Raw genomic sequence first — 13,261 nt, 5'->3', positions numbered from 1 at the left:
ATATGCAAATTGACCCTAACAGCAGAACGACTGGGAATGACTGGTCACTATGACACACACTGACCACCAGGGGGCAGATGCTCAATGCAGGAGCTGCCCCCTGGTAGTCAGTGCACTCCCACAGGGGGAGCTCTGCTCAGCCACAAGCCAGGCTGACGGCATCACAGCGGCGATGGTGGGAGCCTCTCCTGCCTCCTCAGCAGCTCTATGGATGTTCAACTGCAGCTTCGGCCCCCTGGCAAGTGGACATCCCCCAAGGGATATATCACTGCCAGCTTAGGCACAATCCCCCGGGGAGCAGGCCTAAACCAGCAGGTGGACATCCCCCGAGGGGTCCCAGACTGCGAGAGGGCACAGGCTGGGCTGAGGGGCCCCCGAGTTCACAAATTTTTGTGCACCGGGCCTCTAGTCCTATATAATAAAAGGCTAATGTGCATATCGACTGAACGACAGAAATACCGGTCGCTATGACGTGCGCTGACCACCAGGGGGGCAGATGCTCGACAATAGTGCACTAGCACAGAGGGAGCGCCACTCAGCCAGAAGCTGGGCTCATGGCTGGCGGGCGCAGCGGCAATGGCGGGAGACTCTCCTGCCTCCACAGCAGCACTAAGGACCCCTGGGGGATGTCTTACTGCCGGGAGCGGGCCAAAGCTGGCAGGCGGACATCCCCCAAGGAGTCCCAGACTGTGAGAGGGCTCAGGCCTGGCTGAGGGACACCCACCCCCCCCCCTTCCGGTGCATGAATGTCATGCACTGGGCCTCTAGTATTATAATGAATGAGCATTGGTAGACTAATTTTGTTTGGGTCTGTTGGTAGGGGTTGTTTACTGTTCAAAGCCTTAGATCACTTTAGAGTACAGCTTCTGCTTCTGTTTGTCATCTGATATAAGTGAACTTGACCTGTGGTTTACAGAGTGCAGGTCTGGGGCCTTTAATCAGAACTTTTTACTCACTGTGTTGATTGTGAATTAAAAGTTTTAACTTTGCTCCCCCTCACCCCTACCCCCACCCGCCCGCCTTGTCCTCCATTATTCTGAGTAGCTATGGAGCTAAAACTCTGACCAATCTCTGCTTGTTCAGCTTTTAAAGTAGTTGTTAAATAAAACTTAGGGAGGGTTTTCCCACATGTTCATTCTCTGAACCTTCTCTACTATTTTCAGAACTGCAGGTTGTGACTTTCTATTGATTTGAAAAAACTATTTATTGGATTATCACAAGTATTTAAAGACTAAAAGGCAACAGAGTAGACAGTAACAGAACATGTTGCAGGTGGTAAGGACACATAGTGTGTGAAACTTGTTTGTCTTATGTATACATACATAGACATGTAATCAGATATGTATGTGCTGTATTTCCAGAGCTTGCTATTAAATGTATTTCTTCTCAGGGGTTGCTATTCAAAAAGGAAAAGGAAATTGATTTCTGTAGGTGAGCATTTGATTACATTCTTTTGGGATAATATACATATATAGTATAACATGTATATATCTATATATCTATAAACATTTTCTCATTAAAAATTTTAACATTCAAGTAAGTATTGAGATTAAACATTCTAAATGCTACATCAAAAAGTTTTTATATTGGAAAATTTAACTTCATGTTTCGTTAACAGTAGCTTACTGGTTTCATGTATATTAAGTGAGCTGTCATGAGAAGGAAGAACTGCCAGTGGATTTTCTCTGTTCAATATCAAACTCGCGTCAACTGTTTCAGCTTTTAGACTCATGGACAAAAACAAAAATTGGAGTATCTGAAATTAGAAAGACTTTGTTTAGTCAGTTTGACCCAGAAGTACCAGAAATAGTGCAATATATTGAATGAGATCATTTGGAAAGGACTTATGGAAAACTCTATTGATAAAATCTTATCTTTAGGAATGTAGCAATTGAATCATTACTCTATTACTGTACATTGACTGCTTTGAGTTTTTGGAAGAGGCAAGATGATAAGCATGGAATGCTTAATGACACTGAACTATAATTCTTATATTTTATGTGTAAGTAAAAAATAGAACAAACTTGAAAGACAAGTATTGTTTATTGTGTAGGATAACCCTAGAGAGTTAGTTTTTTTTTTTTTTTTTAAAGAGAATTCTGAAGTACATTCCATTGGGTTCAACAGTTTATGACAGGGGTCCTCAAACTTTTTAAACAGGGGGCCAGTTCACTGTCCCTCAGACCGTTGGAGGGCCCGACTATAGTTAAAAAAAAAACTATGAACAAATTCCTATGCACACTGCACATATCTTATTTTGAAGTAAAAAAACAAAACGGGAACAAATACAATATTTGTATTTGCATGTGGCCCGCGGGCCGTAGTTTGAGGACCCCAGGTTTATGATGTAGGAAGGAATGAGAGATTCTATTTGATAAGCTATAATTTAAAACTCTGTATTTGCAGTTTAAGTATCTGAAAGTGAAAAAAGCAGAGTAAGTTCCTGTATGATTCTGTTTTTTTTTCTTGTGTCTTCCATGGAAGGAAATTTAATATTAAATATTATTAATATTGAATGTTGAAATAGATCAAAAGTTAGTATTGAATGTCTCTTGGAGGTGGAAATTAAGGGTAAATAGATGGTCACAAAGAGCCTGCATTATATTTGTAATAAAAGTATTTTTAAGTATCGGAATTTATCTTTTTATAAAAGCCGCTTCTTACACAGATCAGTGGAATGATTATCCCTAAAAGAGTTAAATTATTTTGCAGGAATTGGACAACATCTCATTGTTTTTCTGAGACTATGAAGTGGATAGCAACGGCTTCAATTAGTGCCCTCGGTGTTTGGTTTTTTAATTGTAAAGATGGTTGCAGTGAAAATTATTTCCACATAATTGAGATTTAGGTTCTTGATGAGTTTAAATGTGGGCATGGCTATCATCTTACCAGAAGTTCTCTAAATTACTGCAGTTCTAGAACTGAGTCCCTTTAGAGCAGCGGTTCTCAACCTGTGGGTCGCGACCCCTTTAAGGGTCGAACGACCCTTTCACAGGGGTCGCCTAAGACCATCAGAAAACACATATATAATTACATATTGTTTTGTGATTAATCACTATGCTTTAATTATGTTTAATTTGTAACAATGAAATTGGGGGTCACCACAACATGAGGAACTGTATTAAAGGGTCGAGGCATTAGGAAGGTTGAGAACCACTGCTTTAGAGGTTTTCAAGCATAATCAGTGTTTGAACTTTTGTTGACTGTTAGGTCCTCAATGGAAGCATTATAGGAATTTATGCCTCTTTATATTTTATAGTGTCATTCATGGGATTCAGTAACCAGTATTCGCCCATAATTCTTATGCTTTAAATTTTGAGGCTTTCTAGTTGCTTGTTTCCCCGCCCCCCTTTTTTTCTTTTCCACTATTTGTACTTTTTACCATATCGAGTTACCATTCATCACCCATGTATGTTTTATTTAAATACCTACACTGTTACCATTTTTTTCAAAATCTTTTTATTTTTGAAAGGTATTCATGCAGAGACTTGTCAGGGCTTTTAAAAATAAAATCATTAAGTAGATGGTTTTTCTTACTTTTTCTTTCTGTGTTCTTACTTGGAACCCCTGCGATCTCGTGCGCTGGTACCTCACCTAGACTTGCCCACTGTGAACAGTAGCCACTGCCTTTCTCATCCTTGGCATTTAAACACTCACTGCTGCTCAGTGCTGTGTGAGAAATTGAGACAGACATCCCGTAAAGATTTACTCTTTCCAGGGTTCAGTAAGTTCAGAGGACATAATATTTGTAAAAAGTTAAAAAATAATATTTGTACCATAGGGGTATCTGCAAGTGTTAGTCACTTTGTAAAATACATTGATTTAAAAAAATAATCTTCAAATTTATTATAAATGAGGGTGATGTGCACATTTCTGATACTTGCTAATAGTTTAACTGACTATTTACTCGTGTTGTGAATAAAGTAGAGAACATAACAGGTCAGAACATAACCCTGTCAGTAACGTGTAATAGTATAATAACATTGTTCCTATTCTACACGTGAGGAATAGAAAGATTAGGCCTCTGCTCAAGGTCACATAGCTAGTGGGTGGAGGAGTCCGAGTTCAGACCCAGCTCTCAGGCCCCAGAGCGGGGCGCTGAATGCCCTTGACCATCTATTAATAACCTTGCTGGGGACAGTGCTCACAAAGCAACCCAGAGTACCTTTATTTTGTGCTTGATAGAGTATCTTTTTGTTAATACGAATGTAAACATTTATTTGACTGTGTACTGTATATGGCTCATGTGTTCTAAACGTTAAAAGGTCATGGTTTTCCTTGTTATTTAGCCAGTTTTTCCCCTCTCCCTGCTGAGAAGACTGATTAAAAAAAAGAACGTTTTTATTATCTTAGCATATGTGTTGAACATATGAAACCCTGCTCTTTGGAAGCGTATGCTGTATAGCTGAATTACCCTATGTCTGTCTTCCCTGTTATCTACTAATGTTCACTCCCCGTCTTGTATTGAAAAAGTTGGCACCTGACTCAGTCTTCTTGTAGGTCTCCCAGGTGAAGGCCTTGTCCTTATGGGTTGTTTGAGAGTGCAAAATGGGGTGATCCGTTTTAGTTTGTTGATTTTCTCCTCGACGGGGACCCCCACTCCCATTCTGTAATGCACATGGATGGCCTCATGTGCTGGAGCGTCTCTAGATGCCAGTTCCTAAATTTGGATATTTAAGTCTGACCATAATCTCCCTTCCATCCCCAGTTCTCACTCTGCTTTTTATTTTTTGAACTTTGAAGCTCTTCAATCACTTAACTCACCTTTTTTTTTTTTGTATTTTGTGTTTTTGTTTTTTGTCCCTCTTCGTCCACTTCTCTACGCAGTTTAGAATCCATGGCCCAGAGTTAGCAGAAAATACCAGAAGGGGACTCTACCCACTGCCCCTTTCACTTGGATAACTCAGCCGACACTTGACATGTCTTAAGTTGGTCTTATCAAACCTCTTTCTGAATTTCTTAATTTCTTATCAGTGAATGGCACCATTGTCTGGCTCAAATTTGAAAGTGTGAGCATTATACCCAAAACCCAAATCCCGTGGATTCAGCATCCTTATCTCTCTAATCAATCGACTTCTCTCCATACTTCCTTTGACTGCCATGGATCATGCCTCTGTCTTCTTTTGATTGAAATAATGCAGTACCTTTCCAGTGTTAGAAAAAAAAATAGTATTCTAACTATTGAAGAAAAAATTATTCAGTAACACTTGTTCAAGAATGGCAAAAGCAGACTTTATTTAAGGGAGGACATTCTGATGGGTATAGGGAGCACTACCATGCGGGGAGAGATTGGACTCAACTCTGACTCTTAAAGGACAAGTGGGCACTTACATTCAGGAAACGGGTGGAGGTCAGGGGATGGAAAGTTACTCAGGAAACAGCAGAAGTAAGGGGGATTCTTGTTAGACCAACTCAGTAGAATTGCTGAAGGCAGACAGGACATAAACTCCAGGCTGGGTCAGATACCGAGGATTAGGGATTTTCCTTAAAATGATTTAACAGGATTCTTGCTCAAACTGGATTCTCCAAGGACAGAGAGGGAAGCCAAAGGTCGGTTCTGAGCCTCATTCAAGTTTGGTCAAAGGAGAGAGTCTTTGTAGGAACTGATGAGCTCCTGAGTATAATTCTTTAGTGTTGCCTTGATAGAGGGATTTTGCACCACTGATGATACTCCCCATCGCTCTCAGTTTGAGTTGAAAACTTAACTAGGCCCTGGAAGGTCTGGCTCATTTTTCTCCATCTTCTTCTGTCTTTATTGTTCTTTCCTCCTATTCTACATTTCAACCATATCCATTTGATTTTAGTTATTTGAATATGCTAGAATTATTCTCATCTCTGGATCTGGGCACTCCTAGCCCAGTGCCTAACACATAGTAGGCACTTGTTTGATGATTAAGTGAATAAAGGAACAAATGAATGTGTCTTGTAGTAGAAGGATAGGCATAAAAATCTCTGAATTATATATCCAAATGATTCACTTAGTGAAAAAAGACACTTAAAATATTTTATTCTATTGAATTAGTTGATAATGCAAAGGGCAACTTAGATTTAGAATAATGCCTACTATATTTTATAGTACATTCTAAGATGCAGATTTGCATAAAATGAATGGGAAGTCATTTGCATTGAAGAAGCCTTTAACATAAAGGTTGGTGCTAAATATCCTTAGATTCAGGTTTGATGCTATTTCATGGCTACAATCTTGATTGTTTACTCTGTCTCCTAGAATTCATGGGGAGGTGACTTTAAATGAGTGTGAAACTATTATCACAACTGGATAATGCTAGGACCAATATCCATGCTAGGACCAATTCTTTTCTTTTTTTTTTAACCTTTCAAAATGTTAGTATTTTATAAGCAAACTAGAGGCCCAGTGCATGGATTTGTGCACCAGTGGGGTCCCTCGGCCTGGCCTGCACCCTCTCGCAATCTGGAACCCCTCTGGGGATCTCAGACTGCCAGTTTCGGCCTGATCCCCGCAGACCCAATCCCTGCACCGGGCCTCTAGTATGCATGTAAGATCTTTGGTTAATCTCTTCCCACCCTTCCCCATGCCCCCTTCCCTCTGAAATTCATCAGTCTGTTCCATGTTTCCGTGCCTGTGCGTTGAGCGTCTGCCCCCTGGTGGTCAGTGCGCATCATAGCTACTGGTCGAAAGGTCGAATGGTTGCTTAGCCTTTTATATATCTACTAGAGGCCTGTTGCATGAAAAGATTCGTGCAATAGGCCTTCCCTTCCCCTGGCTGCCGGCACCGGTTTTCCTCTGGCACCCGGGACCCAGGCCTTCGCTCCGGCCGGAGCCGCCTTCAAGCCTTCGCTCTGCCGCTTCGCGCCTATGTATGCAAATTAACCGCCATCTTTGTTGGCGGTTAATTTGCATATCTTGCTGATTAGCCAATGGGAGGCGTAGCAAAGGTACAGTTAATTACCATGTTTGTCTATTATTAGATAGGATAGTAATAAAAGCGTAATTTGCTAATTAGACCAGACACCCGGACGTCCTTCCGGACTAAGCTGCGGTGGTGGGGGCCGAGGCAGAGATGGTTAGGGGCAATCAGCCAGGCAGGGGAGCAGTTAGGGGCACTCAGGCAGGCAGGGGAACAGTTAGGGGCATCAGGCAGGCAGAGGTGGTTAGGGGCTATCAGGCAGGCAGGCAGAGGCAGTTGGGGGAATCAGGCAGGGAGGCAGAGGCAGTTGGGGGCGATCAGGCAGGCATGCAGAGGGGTTAGGGGTGATTAGGCAGGCAGGCAGAGTGGTTAGGGGTGATCAGACAAGCAGGCAAAAGGGTTAGGGGCGATCAGGCAGGCAGGCAGGCCAGCGGTTTAGGAGCCAGCGGTCCCAGATTGCGAGAGGGTGCAGGCCGGGCTGAGGGACCCCCCCTCCCCACCCCATCTCCTGTGCATGAATGTCGTGCACCGGGCCTCTAGTATATAGATAAAAGCTATATGTGACTTGCTCTGAATCTGTCTAGCATGGAATATTGTATTTTGTTTTTGCCTCTAAGAAATCTGTTATATACATACAGAGTTAATAAAATTGTGCATAAAAAATTATATCTTCAAGGAGCTTGAAATTAGTTGAGAGATGGTGGTGAATATGTACAGAATAAATTTAATTTTACTTGAATGCAAAATGTAAAATTCACATAGTATGTGACCAGTAAAGATGATCATGTAGTAGGGTGGTACTAATACCTAATATTTAATTGTTTATTTTATGCCATGAACTTTTCTAAGCTCATTACATTCATTATCTTGTTTAATTTTACACCCTATCAGTTGTAACTACTGTTATTATCCGAATTCTACAGGTGAGGACACAGATCTAGTGAGATTAAGTAACTTGCCCAGCTAGTGAGTAGCAGAGCTGGGGTTTGAATTCAGGCTATCTGACTCTAGCACCTATACTCATTAATGTTTTATCTTCAGCCAAAATAAACTGGTTGACAAATTGCATTATACATGTACAGGTACAGTTTTCAGTAGTATCTAGTCTTAATTTTATGCTAATATAATTTATGGAGATAATTTCTTGGATAAGGTCCTTAATTAGAAGCTGTTTCTCAAGTATATGTAAATTACCTTAATTACTTAATACAATTCTGTGCACTGTTTGCTTATTTATTCATGATTTGGTTTCTGTGAGCTACTCTATTTCTTCCATAACCATCTATTTTAAGGTTGCTGTTTATTTTCCAAATGAGATAACTGTTGCTATGTCTACTTTATATAGTCCTAAGATTTTATGATATCTCTTTATTTGTTACAGCTTCTTCTATTCTCTTTGTCTTTGCCAGTTTATCCTTTAAAAAATTACTATGGCCCTAACCGGTTTTGCTCAGTGGATAGAGCGTTGGCCTGTGGACACAAGGGTCCCGGGTTCAATACTGGTCAAGGGCATGTACTTTTGTTGCGGGCACATAACCAGTGGGGGGTGTGCAGGAGGCAGCTGATAGATGTTTTTCTCTCATCGATGTTTCTAACTCTCTATCCCTCTCCCTTCCTCTCTGTAAAAAAAATCAATAAAATATATTTTAAAAAATTACTATGATGTTAGTGAATATTGGGAAAGAGAAGACATAAACCCAAACCCAAGTCTTTGATCTTTCATGTTCTTTGATGACCTCTGTAAGCATAAAGCGAGTTACTATTGTTAGGAAGCTTTATTTTTATTCACATAAAAATAATGTCTCTTGTTAGAGAGCAAATATGGAAAATATTGGGAGAATGTGAAATAGAATATCTGATTGGCGTGTTTGTTTGAATTCAATTGAATTGGTTTCTAAAAGTATTTAAAGCCCGAGCTGGTTTGGCTCAGTGGATAGAGCGTCAGCCTGCGGACTGAAGGGTCCCTAGTTCGATTCTGGTCAAGGGCACAGGCCCGGGTTGTGGGCTCGATCCCCAGTAGGGGGCATACAGGAGGCAACCGATCCATGCTTCTCTTTGATCATGGATGTTTCTTTTTCTCACTTTTCCTTCCTCTCTGAAATCAATAAAAATATTTTTTAAAAATAAAAGTATTTAAAGTTAGGTTATATGCTACTGAGCATGAGGATAATTGTCTGATGAATTAATTTTCATTAGCATCTGGGTTATTTGAAAGATAAATGTTATATTGAATCTTTAAAAAAAAGGAACTAGTATCAAAGAGTAAATGGCAACAGCATTTGTTGTAATTGGTAAAGCCCTGCCAGTTTACCTGCAGAGTGGTTAAATTTGACAATATCTTAATCTTAAATCCTCAAACTATTTCTATTTAATAATTGACAGTTTTTACTCCAGGAAGTAAAAACAAATGGAATAAGTTTTGTGCATGTTCCACGCAGGGTTCTTCTTTTTTTTTTTTTTTTAATATATTTTTATTGTTTTTTTACAGAGAGGAAGGGAGAGGGAGAGGGATACAGAGTTAGAAACATCCATGAGAGAGAAGCATCGATTCAGCTGCCTCTTGCACGCCCCCCACTGGGGATGTGCCCGCAACCAAGGTACATGCCCTTGACTGGAATCGAACCCGGGACCCCTCAGTCCGCAGGCCAACGCTGTATCCGCTGAGCCAAACTGGTTAGGGCACGCAGGGTTCTTTTGGTTACCTGGAGTCAGAGATATATTTAAACTCACTATAGTTAGAGATATATTGTAACCATACAGGTTTTTTTTTGCTGGAATCCAGGAAAAGCCACACCAGAAAGAGGAAGGAAAGCTAGCTCAGAGAACAGTGATCTCTAATCATCTTCCTCATCTCTGACATATGGCTTCTTTGTCAGGTGACACTTGAAGTCACTCATATTTTCTATCTGCATTTGCTTCAATTTTCTCTTCCTTTTTCTGCCAGTCTGACAGAGTCTATAGTCTGGATCCTTCTAAGCAAGGCTGGTCTATGAAGTTCAGTAGATTAACCAGATAACTGCATTGTGGTGAAATGCATACAGGGACAATGTGAAACAACTTTAAAAAATGACTTTTCATTTACTTCATTGTAAGCATTGATTATTCAGGGGTACATACAAAATGCCTGTATGAAAACTATAGCTCTACTATCTCCTAACTAATATATAAATGGAATATTTATATAATAGTTATTTATCTTATTAATATTTAAATGTTTCTGAATCTAATTAAATGCCCAGGTTTGTCAAAGCAGGTGCCAGGAAAGTGTTTTCAAACCCTGAATTTTTCTTGCTTAGAATAGATACTTAGGGGATACGTATCCTCGTGCCATGAGCACTGCATGAGGTCAATTCCACATGCCTAATGATAGCCACCAGGTGGCGATCTTAAACATTGTTGAAGATTAGTAGTAGGTAGTAAAAACTGAATTGATTGCCCAAATTCAGTTTTCACTGTAATAAAATATCTGAACACTATAGTCAAGTATTGTGTTTCTACACATAGCAATGCATGTCTGTGTAGTAAGAAATAGAACTAACTTCCTTGCCCATCATTATTAAAGGACATTGTTCTTCTCACATTATTTTTTAAAGAGTTTCAGAAAATTGAGAAAAGGAACAGTTTTAAATGACAGAATTTAAAACATGTTTTCTCTTAGCTAAGAAAATAGTGCACTGACCGCTTCCCCCCTCCCTATTTTTGTTAAATTAAGAGAAGCGTTTCTGGGTCCTTTATGTCAGCAGCACCATCTACATCGTTAGTAGTTATACCCTCTGTTATGCTTCTATACTAAAAAAGTGACTTCACATCTGTAAAGGGAACTTAACTGGGTACTACATATGTTTTCTTTCCCCCCATATTTACTTTAAATTAACATTTTTTTTACATTTATTGGGGTGACATTGGTTAATAAGATTATATAGGTTTCAAGTGCACATTTCTATCTACATGATCTGCATGTTGCGCTGTGTGCCCAACTCACAAAGTCAGATCATCTTTCGTTACCATATATTTGACCCCTTTTACCCTTTACTACTCCCTGCCCCACTCACGCCCCTTCTCTGGTAATCACCATACTGTTGTCTGTGTGTATGAGTTTTTGTTTGTTTTCCTTGTTTGTTCATTTGTTGCTTTCAGTTTTATATCCCACATATGAGTGAAATTATATGGTTCTTTACTTTTTCTGTCTTATTTCACTTAGCATGATATGCTCAAGGTCCATCCATATGCTTTCTTAATCATTTTAATATTTGTACAATTCTCCACCTAACTTACATTTCTAGACTCCCCTCCTCCCCCTTTTAGCTGATTGAAATTCACTTTTTAAAAAAAATATATTTTATTGATTTCTTGCAGAGAGGAAAGGAGAGGGATAGAGAGTTAGAAACATTGATGAGAGAGAAACATTGATCAGCTGCCTCCTGTACACTCCCTAGTGGGTATGTGCCTGCAACCAAGGTACATGCCCTTGACCGGAATCGAACCTGGGACCCTAGAATCGAACCTGGGACCCTTGAATCGAACCTGGGACCCTTGAGTCCACAGGCTGACGCTCTATCCATTGAGCCAAACCAGTTAGGGCCACAGTTGATCTTTAATGTCTTTGGAGAAGCATGATCTTTGTTGAAACATAGACTGATCTATATATCCTTCTGTACTTTATGTTTATATAAACATATTTTCAAATAATGTTTTATCTTTTGTAAAGCATAAAAATGTGATCATAAACTGTAAAACTTGATTTTTAGAATTTTATTTGAATATTGGCTTAGTGGTGCCTAGGATAATGTCACAGCAGATAAAATTTTGGAGAAATGGATGTTTTGTATTTTGATGAAGAATAACATTTCTTTTTTCCCATTTGGGAAATTAAAAATTTGTATGCACCTAATTCGTTTTTTTCTCCTGGGGACTCTTAACCTTCTTTCCCTCTTTTTCCCCCTCCTTCTTTCCCTTCTTTTTTTCCCCCCTATCTAAATCCCTCTTCTCAGGGTTTTTATAATCCAGTGGGAGTGAGACATATGCATGACCAGGAGGTTAAGCTCTTAAATACTAGTGGGGAGGCCAAGATTTTCTACAGGAGGTAAACTTCAGGAGGTAATTGTAGAAATTGGCATTGAACTTGATTGTTTGCAGATGTTCTTTATTCTGGTCTTGATGCATTGAGAATTTTTAAAATCAGTGAAAAAAAGTCTTTTCTATTAGTTTCTTCAGATTTATGTTTATTTGCCAAGTATAAATCATAGAAACTCCAAAGGTTTAAAAATATGATAAATAATTATATGTTTTATTGTAACTGTTGATATCATTGGGGTTTCTAATTCGGATTTGAAGGCTGTGGCGTGTCTTTGACCTGGTATCTACTGTCTCATAAAGCAATGGAAGATTAACACAAAGTATTTTTTTCTGTTTAGTACATTATTTCAGTTTTAAATTTCTTATGTTGTTATTTTTCTGTTTCATTTCATCAGTGAATTCTACAGGATTAGCTGGTAGTAAGACTTTATTTTTGGGATATAGATAATTTCTGTTGAAAGTACATTGACTTGCTTTGTTAAAATATAGACTGTGATGGTTTCAGGAAGCAAATTTGTATATTCAAAGATATATTTTTAGTTTAATTTAGATTATATGAATTTGGTAGATGTTTTATTCATTCATGTTCAGTTAGAATTTTGTTTTAATTAACTATAGTTGGAAATTGTTTTTTCTTGAATTAGTTGAAATAGTTTTAGACCAGTGGGTTTCAGTATAACAATGTACAAAACATTCATTTGAAATGGTTTCAGATTCCACCTTGCAAACTGACCTTTAAGAAGTGACTACTTGTTGAATTTGGTGAAGTTTCAAAGAGTAATCGTCACAAGTTAGCTGAAAAGAGTATTAAAACATCCCTCCCTTTTCCAACAGAGTATTTGTGTGAACCTAGATTTTTTTTTATATAATTCAACCAAATAACAAATCATATGAGATTGGTTACAGAAGTAGATATAAGAATCCAATTGTCTTCTATTAAGTCAGATATTAGAAATTTGGAAAAATGTTAAAGTCATTCTTCTAAGTGTTTTTGTTTTTGAAAAATGGTTATTTTCATTAAAATGTTATTTATGTTATTACGTAATGGCTATATTAGTTTAAAAATGAATTTAAATATTTTGAAGTTTTCTCAGTTTTACTTTCAATAGGGTAAATGTTGATGTTAAACTCGTATAAACAAAGGCCCTTTGGAGGTCTTCAATAATTATCTTAAAAAGTGTAAAGAGATATTGAGTTAAAAAGTTGGAGGGGTGCTGCTCATTTCCTTTTTCCCTTTTAGATTTTATCCATCTGAATACTTAACTTTTGGTTAAAATGATTATTATAAACCATAATAC

The 13,261-nt window shown here is 38.6% G+C and overlaps 1 protein-coding gene across 2 annotated transcripts in view; it reads left to right on the top strand.

Annotated features, from left to right (window-relative positions):
• SLC4A7 (solute carrier family 4, sodium bicarbonate cotransporter, member 7) overlaps nt 1-13,261 on the top strand; it is an 80,742-nt gene that overhangs the window by 1,361 nt on the left and 66,120 nt on the right. For both annotated transcript variants that reach the window (XM_014549226.1, XM_014549227.1), the window contains exon 2: nt 1,164-1,275. In XM_014549226.1, the coding sequence (XP_014404712.1) occupies nt 1,264-1,275 (12 nt within the window). In that variant the 5' untranslated portion in view covers nt 1,164-1,263. The remainder of the gene's footprint in view (nt 1-1,163; nt 1,276-13,261) is intronic.

Source organism: Myotis brandtii, unplaced genomic scaffold (genome assembly GCF_000412655.1).
Source record: "Myotis brandtii unplaced genomic scaffold, ASM41265v1 scaffold54, whole genome shotgun sequence".
NCBI classification, from domain to species: Eukaryota; Metazoa; Chordata; class Mammalia; order Chiroptera; family Vespertilionidae; genus Myotis; species Myotis brandtii.
The sequence above is the reverse complement of the archived record's forward strand: the minus strand, read 5'-3'. Positions and strand labels throughout refer to the sequence as shown.